The sequence below is a fragment of the Budorcas taxicolor genome, chromosome 11 (genome assembly GCF_023091745.1).
Source record: "Budorcas taxicolor isolate Tak-1 chromosome 11, Takin1.1, whole genome shotgun sequence".
NCBI classification, from domain to species: Eukaryota; Metazoa; Chordata; class Mammalia; order Artiodactyla; family Bovidae; genus Budorcas; species Budorcas taxicolor.
In genome coordinates, this window is record NC_068920.1 from 162,958,002 (window position 1) to 162,970,354 (window position 12,353).

Consider the following 12,353-nt stretch of genomic DNA (forward strand, 5'->3'; position numbering starts at 1 on the left):
GGCCCAGTGGCAGCCTCACCTGGGTCAGCCAGCCGGCCCACCCAGGCTGCCCCTCCTCCCGCCCACCCCGCCATGGGTTCTGTCCCTGTTGTGCCCATCACTGAGGGGCCAGGGCTCGGGAGGTGAAGCGGCAGCCCCAGGGACACACGGCTGGCGAGGACGCTGGGGTTGGAGCCCAGGTGTCTCCGGCTTCTCCTGGGCTGAGCCAGCCCGGGCCCTGCCCGGAAGGCTTCATTCCAGGAGGCCATTTTGACCGGACGTTCTGGTGGGTCCACACGGTGAAGCCCTGGGGCTTCTGTGCCACCAGGGGACGGGGAGAGGTCTTGGGGACAGTGTGGCAGGAGGTCGGGGTGTGTGCTGCACCCCCGGCCTTGACCCAGCACCCTCCTGGGAGCCCCACCACCTCCCCACTTGCAGGAAGGGGTGCTGACCAAGGGCAGATGGAAACGGGGGCCCGCCTGGCTCCCTGCCTGCATCTCTGGGCCCTAAGTCTTGGCCACAGACGTGGTGTTCTGGAGCCTTCAGCACCCAGGCCTCAGGCCAGGCTGACTAGAGCCCCCTCCCCCGGCTGAGACCTTGGTCTACTCAGGGACCTTGCCTGGGAGATAAACATGTGGGCCCCTCTGGGGTTCAGAGGGAGAAGTGTTCCCAGAGCCAGGGCGGGTGTCCACTAGGCCAAGGCCGAGGGCCCGCCGGGGGGCTGAGCAGGAGGCTGGGAGCGACGGGAGGCTTCTGCCCAGAGGAGCCCTCTGGGACAGGCAGAGCCGCCTGGAACACAGGGCACCCCCCGCCCCAGGGGTCCTGACAGTGCTCCAGCGATCGGGTCCCCCGGGGGCACGGGAGCCCGAGGGGTCCCAGGCTGCGTCCAGGAGGCCTCACGGGAGTGGGGCTCACCAGACCCCTGGGCACTGGAGCCCAGCACTCAGAGGGGCACCAGCAGGGCCCTGGCACAGCGTCCATCCGTCTGGCCGCATCCGAAGCCGTGGGTGCCAGGACTACAGGAGGAGGGAGCTGGGCTAGGACGGTCCTGCACTCCAGCCTCACGGAGAAAGGAACCCTGTCCCCACTGGCACGGCCACAGGCCACAGCAGCAGGCCTGCCCAGCCACCCGCGGCGGCTCGGTGTGCAGCAGCAGCATCAGAGGGCACCAGCAGGAGGCCCTCGCCCAGAACAGGGCCCCAGACCACCAGGTGGCGCCAGCCACACCTGGAGGGTTACAGGAGCACCTGAGGTTGGCCAGACACTCGACTCCCTAGTGTGACGCTCTGGGGCTTCCCTGGTGGCTCAGCTGGTACAGAATCAGCCTGCAAGACGGGAGACCTAACTGAGGCTTTGGAGAGGGTCCTGGCCTGGGGTGAGGTGGGGAGGAGAGCCAGGCGCCTCGCGAAGGGGCAGCAGGGTGGCAGTGGCCAAACTGTGGGGAGGCCAGGGACCGGGGACAAGGCCGCTCGGAGCCACTGACCTCACAGGCAACCCGGGGGGGTGCCGGGGTCAGTCAGGAGGCAGGGGGAGGAAAAGGGCAGGGGCCTTTTCTGGGGTTTCCAGGGGGAAGCACAGTGAGACAGGACCAACACGCTTGCCCCGCCAGTGCGGAGGCTTTCAGTGGCTCTGGGCGCGGGGGCCACCCCGAGTTGTCCGGAGCCTGCCCTGGGTGCACTCGCCCTACTGTCTCCAGGACCTGACCTGCCCTCCAGGCTCAGACCGACGAGCTCAGGGTTGGAAGACAGACAGGAAAGGACATGGCGAGTAAACGTGTCCAAACCACCCAGGAAAGGAAGGTCTGTGCTGGGGGCACTCGTGGGGTCTGCTCTGCGCTCTCACAGTCCAGTCGGCTCCCTGGGCCTCCCCAGATCGGCCCCCAACCCTCCGCGGGCAGCGAAGTCCTGCCCCCACGCTGCTGCTCCAAGGCCAGAGGTCCCTCAGGGCGTTCATGGAGAAGCAGGCCTGGGGGCTGGCTCAGCCTCCAGGACTGACTCTGCGAATGTCACAGGAGGTTCCGGGCGGGATAATAGGGGGTTGTTCGCCACGGGAAGGACGGGGCGGGTAATCAAGGCAGAGCACGGGCTGCCAGCTCCCAGAGAACAATGCCCAGGCCCGTGCCCACGGGGGCGGCTGTCAGGAGCTCGGATCCTGCAAGACTGTGACTGGTGATTAATGCTGAAGGTCACACAGCCCAGAACACTTCTGGAAATAAACATGCTTTCATAAACACACGAACATCCTGAGAAGGTAGTCAAGCTAGGCTGGGAGACAAACTGCACAGCCTGGGGGCGGGGGACACGCACACAGCAGCCCCAGCCCCCATACCGCTCGCCACCGCAGCTGCCCGGCTCATCTGTGGCACGGTGAGCAGCCTGGTTGGCTGACTTTGGCTGATGGCCAAGGGTCAAGGCCGACGTTGGCACCAGCTCACAGATGCGTCCAGGCAGCACAGAAGGACGTGTGGGGCCTTCTTGTGCGTGGCCAGAGGGGCAGGACCCACGGTGGGGCTTTCGCCCCTCAGCAAGAACAGCAGCTGACTGGCCATCAAAGTCGGGGCCTGACATTTGGGGCAAGGCTGAGCCACCCTGTGCCTGAGTCCCGTCTTTCCGTCTGTAACTCCTGACAAGGTGGCACTGTGAACATCTTCACCAGAAGACAGGAAGATAGAGGCTCAGAGAGACAAAGCGACCTGCCCAAGGCCACACAGCCACAGCCCTGTGGCGGGGAGGGGAAGGGCTCAGACTGCAACATCCAGCCCCTCCCCACTCAGATGCGGCCTCCAGCCACAGAAGGCCCTGGAGGGCGTGCTTGTGACTCACTCTGACTGCAGAGGCAGGGATGACAGGAGAACCCCAGGTCCCAGCATCTGCAGTGAAGTCTGTTTATTGATAGAAAACAGGAGCGTCCAGAGCGGCCCAGGGCTGGAGCACCCTTCTCCAAGGCAGAAGGCGGGTCAGCCAGCCTCCGTCTTGCAGGGCTGGGTGGGATCCTGGTCCTCAGCCCCTTCCGCAGCAGTGGTGGATTTGGGGGGCCCCGCAGCCTCTAAAAGGAGCTCCAGGGCCCCTTCGCCAGCCACTCGGCGCACCTTCTCCCCTCTGGCTGCCAGGATTTCTTCAATATTCCTGAGAAAGAGAGAGGTGCTGTGACGCTTCCTGGCCGTTTTGCGTCTTGGACCCTTGAGGGCACCCCAGGCCAAGCTCAAGTGTGTGGGTCCTAGACTGGTGTGGCACCAGGGCCACCCAGTCAGGAGCCCCCTGAACACCATCCCTCACTGTGCGCCGCCCCTCACTGAACACCGCCCCTCACTGAACACTGCCTCCACGAGGGGGCGTGGCTGACGCTGCAGGACCAGAGCCCCCAACCACACTAGCTCACACCCATCCCATCTGGTGTGGCCAGCCAGCCTCAGAGAGGACAGAAAGGTGCATGCTAGGACCCGGGCCCCATAGCAGATACTTAGGAAGGAGCGCCTTCTAGGGTGAAGGAAGGAACCACAAAGCAAAAGGTAAGCTGTCAACCCAGTCTGATCCCTCCTGTTGGGGAGGGGGGGGTGGCTGACATGTCACCAGGTCCTGCTGCCCCTGAGGCTAGTACTGAGAGCAGAGGCCAGGCAGTGAAGCAGGACCAAGGGGGGATGGCCTAGGGCAGAAAATTGCATACTTGGGGCATACTTCCACCAAAAAGTTATCATGGTTCATCTGAATTTCAAGTTCAACGATGCATTTCTTGACAAGGAAGCTGGGCTATAGAGATAGGCTCTGTAATCTTCATTAGAAGGGCGGTGCCCCAGGGACGGTGGGTGGGGCCGCAGACTCAGGAGGGACCAGGCTAGCCCTGGGATACAGGCCTCTGTCCTCAGCCCTGCCCAGGCAGGCCTCACCTCTTCCCATCCAGGTCCGAGAACCAGCCCAGGTTGTCGGCGATGATGTGATGGTTCTGGCAGCCGGGGCAGGTCACAATGACCACACCCTGGTGATAAGCGAGCTTGGAGATGCGCTTCGAGGACCTGGTCCCACAGACCTTGGGGAGACTCCAAAGTGAGGCCCTCCACACGGCCCCGCCCCTCCCAGAACTGATAGCCCCGCCCCTCCCGGAAGGCTTAGCCCCACCTCCGGAAGGATCTGTCACCCGTGATAGCCCCACCTCTCCCGGAAGGCCCCGCCCCAGCCTAGCCCCACCTCCGGAGGGATCCGCCCCCACTGGTAGCCGCAACCTCCTGGAAGGCCCCGCCCCAGCCTAGCCCCACCTCCGGAAGGATCCGCCCCCACTGGTAGCCCCACCTCTTCGCGCGTCCCCGCCCTCTCCCAGATGGATCCACCCTCGAATGATAGCCCCACCCCTTCAGGGAGGTCCCGCCCCCTGTGCATGGCCCCGCCCTCCCTCGCCGTGCCGCAGCACCGTTCGCGCCAGATGCGGACCCGGGCTCCTCTCCCCCGGCACCGACCCCGCCACGGGCCCACCTTGCAGGTGTAGACAAGCTGGTAGTGCGCCGGCCCGGGTCCCGGCTCGGAGCTCAAGCGCCGCCAGCCCCACCCCCACGCCCGCCTTGTCCCCGCGGCCTGCAGGCGGACCCGGAGACCCCATAGCCACCTCGGGCCGGGCCCGCGGGGCCGCGCGCGGCTCAACAGTATCGGCACGTGGCTCAGCGCCGCCCGCAGCATGCCGCCCTGCGGTCGCCCCGCCCCGCTGCCATCTTGGAAGCGGGCAGCGGCGGAAGCGACCCTCCTCGGCTTCCGGCGCCGGTGGGCGGGCAGTGCTCTGCTGCCCCCTGGCGGCCGGCGGCGCGTGCTGGACCGAGACCACTGGAGGCGGCCATGTCCGGACCGCGGTAGTTTATTGACAAAGTTGCACTTTAAGGTCCCCACACAGAACCCTCCCGTGCTCGCCGACGAAGAGGCGGCCTGGGGGTGGGGGGGCGCGCCCCGCTCCCGCGACGGGGAGGGCTGGACGGTGGGCCGGCTAGGCGCCCTCGGTGTCGGTGTTGTCGCTGCCCGTGGTGTTCTCTCCGTCCGCCTCCCCCTGCCGCGCGCCGAGCTGCATCTTCCGGAGGGCCCGCTTCCTGCGGGAGACCCAGACAGCGCAGGCGGGCGGGGGCTCGCGCGAGGCCCCCGCCCGCAGCCCCACCCACCGCCCGCGCGGGCCCACCTGCGGTAGTTCTCGAAGCTCTCCTTGAGGCGCCGCCGGCCCTTCTCCTTCTCTGGGGGCTCCCTGCCGTTCAGTCCTGCGTCCTGCAGGAGGGGCGAGGCTCGGACTCCGGCCGGCGCCCCTGTGGGCCCCACTCCCGGCCCTGGGGCTGCGCACTGGGGACCAGGTCGGCGGGGTGCGCTGTCCCTCTTTTCAGATGACACGACGGGCCCGGGGACCCACGGCTCCAGGCCAGGGTTCCTTCCACTACAGTGTCTGGGGTGAGCTTTTTGTTGTCTGGCTCAGTGCAGTGGACAGGGAGGCCGAGTTCCACTCACTCAACGCTGAGCCCTGTCCAGAAGACTGGACTGCTCCCAGCCCCGCTTTGTCCACAAATGGAGGAGCCTCAGCTTCACTTCACTTTCCAAACACCCACACCCCAGGAGCCCGTGGGCAGAGTCTGGGCTCAGGCCCCGGACATCCAGGTGGAGGAATCACTCTCAGGAGTCCAGGCTGAGAACCTCCCCAGGGGCCTCCCAGGGACCCCAGGCAGCCTTACTTCTGGGGTCAGCGATAGCTGTTCCTCCTGCGGAGCCACAGACGGCTGCTCCGGGCTCTCCCCGATGGCCAGGCTGCCTGGAAGGGAGAGTGCCTGTCCGTCCTGCCCAGCTGCCAGGGTCACGCTGACTGGTACCTCTTATCTCCTCAGCCTGGGCCAGCCCTGTGCCACCTCCTGGGTCCTTACTTGGACCTGCCAGGATTCCCGTTGTGTAGATACGGGGACTCAAGTTCACTTCTCACCCCCTGAGTAGACGGCTCAGGTGCCCTGGGAACAGGGGCTGAGGTCCTAGGGCTCCCTCCATACCTGGAAGGGCCCAAGGCTCAGGACCCTCAGAAAAAATGCTCTGATGGGCTGGCCACAGTGGGGGCCGGGTATGGATCCCAAGTCTCAGGGACATGGTGGGAGCAGCCCAGGCCCAGGTCTTCCCCTGAAGCTCACACCTTTCCCTCCTCCTTGGCCTCCGACCCAGCCTGCCCCACCTCCTGCAAGGGGCCATGCCAGCCCAGGGTTGGGGCTCCCAGGCTGGCTGGCCAGCGGCCTTAACTGCCCACTCGTGGCCTGTGGGTCCTTCCTGCCCATCCCCACGGGGCTCGGTGGCTTCAAGTTTGCGTCTTTGGGCGGCAGCGGAGGGACCAAGTCTTCACTTCTCCATTTGCTGCCTCCGCTTCCTCTTTCGGCGCCCCCCCAGCAGCTGGCGTCTGACGCTGAGGAAGTCTGTCTGGCTTCACACGCTACCTCTGCGGTAGCGCCCCTCCCCCCACCCCGCCCCCACCCTCCCAAATTCCCATCTGACACCCAGCTTCGGAGCCAGCCCCTCATCATCCCCTCGGGGCCACCCCACACCCTGTGTCCAGACAGGCAGAGTGATCCCACCTCCGCCGCCTGAAGCCCCCAGTGCGGTCACCCGGAGCTGTACCCCCTTCCCTGTCTATTCCCACTTCTTGGCAGGCCGCACCTGGGCAGCGGCCACCGCCCCGCTCCCTGCTCTGGAGGGCGGGTGCCCCTCCTTCTCAGCATTCCCGGGCCTGAGTGGAAGCTGACAGCCTGGGCCCCAGGCTCAAATGGGGCTCCTGTCCGCTTTCTGGGGGTTGATCATCCTCTGTGCCCCAGTGTGCTCATCTGTGTAATGAGGCATGAAGGTCCTGGGGCCAGGGCTGGGGTGCGCGCCCCCTGGCACCAGCATCACGCAGCGTGTGTGCCGAAGGTCGAGACAGGAGCCAACTTGCCACCACGAGGAGGCCTTGGTCAGATTCCTCCGGGACAGGCCGCGGGCCTCCTCACCTTTGTCTGAGAGTTGGGTATCCTCCTCCAGGTCCTGAGGGGGCGACAACTTCCCAAGAGACATGGGGCGATCAGACCGCCGCCCTGCCGGGAGTGGACCTGACCGTCCACGCTGCCCGCCCCAGGCTGCTGTCCCCACCACCGACCCCCAGTGCCAGCCTCTCAGGGAGGGACCTATGCTGCCCAGGTGGGCACGGGGCAGAGGGCAGGCAGTGCACGGCCAAGCTCCCAGAGCTTCGCATACAGGACTGTGGTCTGGCGGAGGCTGTGGCCCACAGCGTCCAGTGAAGCCCACCTGGGCCTGACCTGCAGAGTCACGCTCACCTCCTCGGAATTCCTGGGTGAGCTGTCCTCCACGTCGGAGCTCTGCGGTCACAGAATAGGGGTCCATCAGCAGGCTGTGAGGGAACCAAGCCACTCCTGGGCGTGGGGTGGGGTCCCGAGCCGGGCCCCCCACCAAGGAAGCCCCTCCCAGCTGGGCCTGGCCAGAACGCGTCTCCTGCCCCACTCACTGTGCCTGGCCCTGAGCTTCACCAGCCCTGCAGCAACCCTCCAGGGGGGCTCAGCGAGGAGCCAACCTTCTGGAGGGAGGCGGGGCTCAGGAAGGGCCAGGGACCTCTGGCGGCTCCTCCCCGGGGCTCTGTGGCCTCCAGGACACACCTGCTCCTGCGTGGCCGCACCCCCCGCCCCCCTCCTGCCCCTCCCCGTGGCAGGGTGAACCCCACGGAGGCCCCCCGGGGGAGGCCCACCAGGACGAGCGCGTCCAGCTGCTGCCGCCGGAGCTTGCCCTCCACGGCCAGCAGCTGGCCCTCACGCTGGAACAGCTGCAGCTGGAGCTCATCCACCTTCTCGCTCAGCTCGCGGACCTGCTTCCGCAGCGCGTCCTTGTCTTGCAGGCTGCGTGCGTGCTGCGCGTGCAGCTCCTCCCGCATCAGGGTGGCCTGCGGGGCAGAGGGGGCAGGGCAGGTGTCAGGAGGAGGATCCTGGCTGAGCCTCCTTGTGAGCGTGGCCTGGCCCCATGCCCCAGGACACACACACAACGCACACCCCGCCTGGCTTTCATTTCCCCTCCTCATCTCTCACTTCTCAGCAGTTGATTTCTAGCAACGCTCCCGGGAGAATTTCCAGCAACAAGGCTGCGGAGGGGCCAGCGGCGGCCCCTTCCCCTTTCTTCCCTGAGGATAGCTCTCATGTTTGGGGCGTGTTAAACATGACCCCAGGCTCACGATGGGAAGTGTGGGCCGTTCAGAAAACATGAAGGAGATGACTGCCTCCCCACGAAGGGCCCCCGGCCACCCTGCCCCCGTGTTTCCTGTTTCACGGGCGCGCTTGACACTGAGAACACGATCGTGGACAGCTGTGTGATGTTCTTCAGAGCGAACACCCCACGCTTTCTCACGCCCGCCCTCCTCAGTGGGGACGCTGAGGTCCGCCCAGGCAGCCGGCCCGAAGTGACCAGCCAGGGAGGCCATGGCTGCGGGAAGACTTGGAGGAAGCCAGCCTCTGTCTCCGGTGACGATCCTGGAAGCTAAGCCACACACCCATGTGTCAGCGCTCACGACTTTGAACGAGCAGGAACCGCTTCTATCAGAGCTCATCGAAGGCTACATAGATGACCGCCTCCCCCGAAAGGCTGGCGTGGCCCTACCTGGTCCCTTTCAATGGCGACCTCCTCCATCTGCCGCAGGATGGCCTCGATGCGGTCCTTGTACATCTTGGAGTCCCTCCGCAGGGCCAGGCACTGCAGCTCGAACGTCTCCTTCTCCTCCAAGCTCTACGGAAGATGCCGGCTAGCCCCACCGCCCGCGGCCCCAATGGCCGGGCTGGAGGGCAGCTCCAGGCCACGGCTGGGCTCCCAACAGCACCCCCACGTGAGGCCCTGCCGCCTACCCGAGTGCGTAGGGCCTCGGCCTGGCGCAGGTCCCTGCGCAGGGAGAAGATGGTGGCGGCCTGCTGCTGGAGGTCCCGCTGCGCCCGCTGCCAGTCCTCCTCCGGCACCTGGACGTGGGGGCGACCCTGGTCCGGCTTCCCCTCCTGTGGGTGCGAGGGAAGAGGGTGGGAGCGGACGGGCCCGGCTCCCTCCCAGCCCGCCGCCGCCGCCGCCAGCCCCGGGGGCCCACCTGCACCGAAGCCTCCAAGCCCTGCACGCGTGCCTGCAGCAGCGCCTTCTCCTGCTGCAGCTCCCAGAGCAGCTCCTGGCTGGGCCGCAGCTCCATGGCGCGCCTGAGCTTCAGCGTGTGCTTGCGCTCCACCCTGCAGTCGTCTTCCGCCTTCATGAGGCTGTGCTTCAGCCTGTCGATCTGAGGGGAGTGGGGGGTTGCTGTCAGGGTCGGCCGGGGGAGCCCTGCCCCACACCGCCCCCCCGCCCCCCCGCCCCGGGCACCTCCAGCAGCAGCCCGCGGTGCCCCGTGAGGGCCGCGTCGCGCTCCTCGCTCTGGCGGGCCAGGCGCAGGGCCAAATCATAGTTCTCGGCCTTGCAGCGCTGGAGCTCGCGGCTGCCCGCCTCGCAGGCCTCCTTGAGATGTTGCACGTGCTCCTGGAGCTTGCGCAGCAGGCTGTCCTTCACGCGCAGCTCCTCGGCGAGGTCGTCTCTGGAGCCCAGCAGGGCCGTCAGCTCCTGCACCTTCTTCTGCAGCTTCATCACCTCGCTCATCAGCAGCTGCGTCAGGCCTGACTCGCCGGAAGCGTCTGCGGAGCGGGCAGGATCAGACGGCGTGCCCCTCCCAGGGGCCCCACTCGAGGACCGAGCGGCTCTGGGGTGGCTTGGCCAAGGGGTCAGCTCCCCGCCCAGGGGATGAACTGAGGCGTGGACTCACCTCCGCGCCCTGTTCCCACCCACCCCGCCGACCCCACCAGGGCAGGATGGCCTGGGGTCTGGGCGTCCATCCCTCTCTAATTCTGTTGTTGTCTTGGTTGAGAGGTGGGAGAACGTGACTTGGGGCCACCCCGCTGGCTTCTTGGGCAGGGCTTCGGCGAGGTCAGAGGGCCTTCTGGGCAGAAGGGGCTCTGGGCCGAGCATCAGCCTCTGCCTTCCCCCTCCCACAGGCCCCAACCTGGGGCTTGGGCTCCCTTTCCTGCAGCCTCTGCCCCTCCACGAGCCCAGGATGGTGGGATGGGAAGGACACCCACACGGGGACGAAAGCTGGCAGCTCCCACGTGAGGCTCACTCCTTTCCTTTCACCCGCAGGTCACCCATCGGGACCAGGCTCCCCCGCCCCTCGCGCCCCAGGCCTGCGCCCGGCGCTCACCGATGATCATGGAGAAGACGCGGGTGGGCTCCTTGCCCGTGACCTTCCTGTAGAGCCGCGGGTAGTACAGCTCCAGGCTCTCGAGGAAGGCCACGTAGCCCTTGTGGCCCGTCCGCTGCAGGATGTCCAGGAGCACTCCTGTGACCCAGAGAGGACGCACGTGATGGCCCACGAGGCTGCAGCAGGGGCCAGCCTGGCCCCACCTTGGGGCGCTCCCGGGGGCGTCTGCCGCACGGGGAGTGGGCGTAGTGGCCAGCACACGGGGCCAGAGGCGGGGTGGGGGTTGGGGGGCCTTCTAGGCCTCCGGGGGACCAGGGTGGGGGGCAGAGTGTGGCCGCCCGCGGCACTGACCCACTTTCCGTTTGCGGGTGACCAGGTTGGGGTCACTGAGCACCTGCTCCTCGTCGTCGGGGTTCAGCACCTTGCACTGGCGCAGGTAGGGAGTCACGCGGGCGGGGTCGATGACGGAGATGAGCTTCACTCGGAAGCCCTCCAGGGCGCTCCAGCATGCGTCCTCGTTCTCGTAGTCGGACATGGCTGGGAGGAGGCAGCCGCTGCTGAGCTGCGGGCCCCGCTGGGGCCCAGGCCGGCCGTCTCGGCCGCAGGAGCCCAGCCCAGGGGTGCGAAGAAGGGAGAAGGCCCCCTGCTGCCATTGACTCACCCAGCATTCCCCCTGCCTCCCCAGGCCCTGCTGCCGACCCTCCAGGTGCCCTGGGCTTTTTCTCCCAAAGGACCCTGATAAGCGTCGGGGACGCGTGGAGACGCTCCAGGATCAGGGTGGTGTCTAGGAGGACACAGTCAGCAGTCCCACAGCCCTCCTCTGGCCCCGCCCGACCCCCCAGGACACCCCAAGTGCTGTGGGGGCTGGCAGGAGGCATGTGAGGGAGGGGGCCGGTGCCAGGGCACCCGGGCCCCAGGCTGTGCTGCGGGACTTCCTCCTTGCCCGCGGGACAGCGGCCCTCACATCCCATCCTCCCGGCCTCCCTTCTTCCGGTGGCCGGTGACGCAACAGTTGCCCAGCAGCTACTGGGCCGTTCCCACCCCAGGTCAGGCTTGGCGACGCGGTGCCCTCCGGGAAGGGTGACTGTGGACAGCCTGCTAGAGGGCGCAGGCCCGGGCGTCCTGGGAGGGGCAGGCCCCAGGCCCCAGCCATCTGGGCTCCTTTCTGCCTCCCGGAGAGGCCTCACTCTTGGGGGCTGCCCAGCCAGCTCTCCACCAGGAGACGCCCCCTACGCCGGGACGGCCCACTGTTCCTCCCTCCTGCTCCGCGTCCAGGAGCCCCTCTCGCCAGGCTGGGCTGAGCCAGGGGCAGCCGTGGATTGCCTCCTCCCGGCGGTGGGGATGGAGACCTGACCCTGCCACCTCCTGCTAAGCTTCCGATCCGTGGTGGCGAGGGAAAGACAAGCCTCCAGCTCGCAGGGGCTGGGCCACACTCCTAGGGACGAGGGTGGTGGCAGGTTCGGGCTGCACCGCCTGCCCAGGGCAGAGGAGGCGCTGAATGAATGCACCTGCAGGTCGGGGTCTCTGGAGCCCTGGGCCAGCCCCTGCCTGCCCACCCTGAAGTCCGCGCATCCTGCTCCTGCCGACCCCCCACGGCTCCCTCTGTTGAAGCGACAGGTGGGAACAGCGTGGCCGTGGCGCAGGGAGGGCCACAGAGCCAAGACCCCCTGGTGCCCTGCTGGGTCTCTGCCCCACACCCCGTCCCCTGCCCCAGGCCCAAGCTGGGGCGCCACCTGAAGGAAGGGCATTGGGTCAGCCTACCACGCATCCGCCTGGGGGGCACCTGCACGCCTGTCTGCCTGATTCAGTGCCGGGTAGGAGGTACCGGCTGCCAGGATGGAGGCGGGCGGAGCTGCGGGGAGAGCCCAGGCTGTACTTCCTGATGGGCCTGGCTCACCCCAGATGCAAGGGTGACCATCCCCTCCGCAGCCTCCTGATTCGCCCCAAGCAGGGCGGCCCCGGGAGGCGGGGACAGGGAAGTGGAAGCTGCTGGGAGCCTCGGGTGGGAGAGCGAGTGAGCCAAGGTTCTCCCCGGGGCTGGATGAGGCCAAGCCACCGTCCAGCCCACGGTGTTCCCGTGAGGACTGCAGCCTGGCGTCTGTGGTGGGCATGGGGCTGGGGCTGCTGTGCTTGCCTCGCATCCCCGCCAGCCCCTG

General features: G+C 67.3%; 2 protein-coding genes across 2 annotated transcripts; both read right to left on the bottom strand.

The window, feature by feature from the left end:
- Nucleotides 1–2,334: 2,334 nt before the first annotated feature.
- On the bottom strand, nt 2,335–4,665 carry DNLZ (DNL-type zinc finger). The gene is made up of 3 exons (XM_052649318.1): nt 4,443–4,665; nt 3,863–4,002; nt 2,335–3,104 (listed from the first exon to the last, which is right to left on the bottom strand). Exons 1-3 carry the CDS (start codon nt 4,641–4,643, stop codon nt 2,936–2,938), a joined length of 510 nt encoding a protein of 169 aa, XP_052505278.1. The 5' UTR covers nt 4,644–4,665; the 3' UTR covers nt 2,335–2,935.
- Nucleotides 4,666–4,889: 224 nt separating this feature from the next.
- On the bottom strand, nt 4,890–11,997 carry CARD9 (caspase recruitment domain family member 9). Its single transcript, XM_052649427.1, has 13 exons — nt 11,959–11,997; nt 10,549–10,734; nt 10,198–10,335; nt 9,333–9,637; nt 9,070–9,249; nt 8,840–8,983; nt 8,598–8,723; nt 7,699–7,890; nt 7,274–7,315; nt 6,950–6,998; nt 5,666–5,742; nt 5,128–5,210; nt 4,890–5,041 (listed from the first exon to the last, which is right to left on the bottom strand). Exons 1-13 carry the CDS (start codon nt 11,963–11,965, stop codon nt 4,942–4,944), a joined length of 1,629 nt encoding a protein of 542 aa, XP_052505387.1. The 5' UTR covers nt 11,966–11,997; the 3' UTR covers nt 4,890–4,941.
- Nucleotides 11,998–12,353: the final 356 nt, after the last annotated feature.

Bases quoted from the DNA above. Each gene is read 5' to 3' on its own strand.
- DNLZ (XM_052649318.1), bottom strand. From the start codon at position 4,643: ATGCTGCGGGCGGCGCTGAGCCACGTGCCGATACTGTTGAGCCGCGCG. The intron at 4,003-4,442 runs GTGGGCCCGTGG...AGTCTCCCCAAG, and splicing joins AGCTTGTCTACACCTGCAAG to GTCTGTGGGACCAGGTCCTC. The intron at 3,105-3,862 runs GTGAGGCCTGCC...TCTCTTTCTCAG, and splicing joins TCGGACCTGGATGGGAAGAG to GAATATTGAAGAAATCCTGG.
- CARD9 (XM_052649427.1), bottom strand. The intron at 9,638-10,197 runs GTGAGCGCCGGG...CCCGCTCCGCAG, and splicing joins CGTCTTCTCCATGATCATCG to ACGCTTCCGGCGAGTCAGGC. The intron at 7,316-7,698 runs GTGGGCCTCCCC...CTGTGACCGCAG, and splicing joins AGCTGGACGCGCTCGTCCTG to AGCTCCGACGTGGAGGACAG.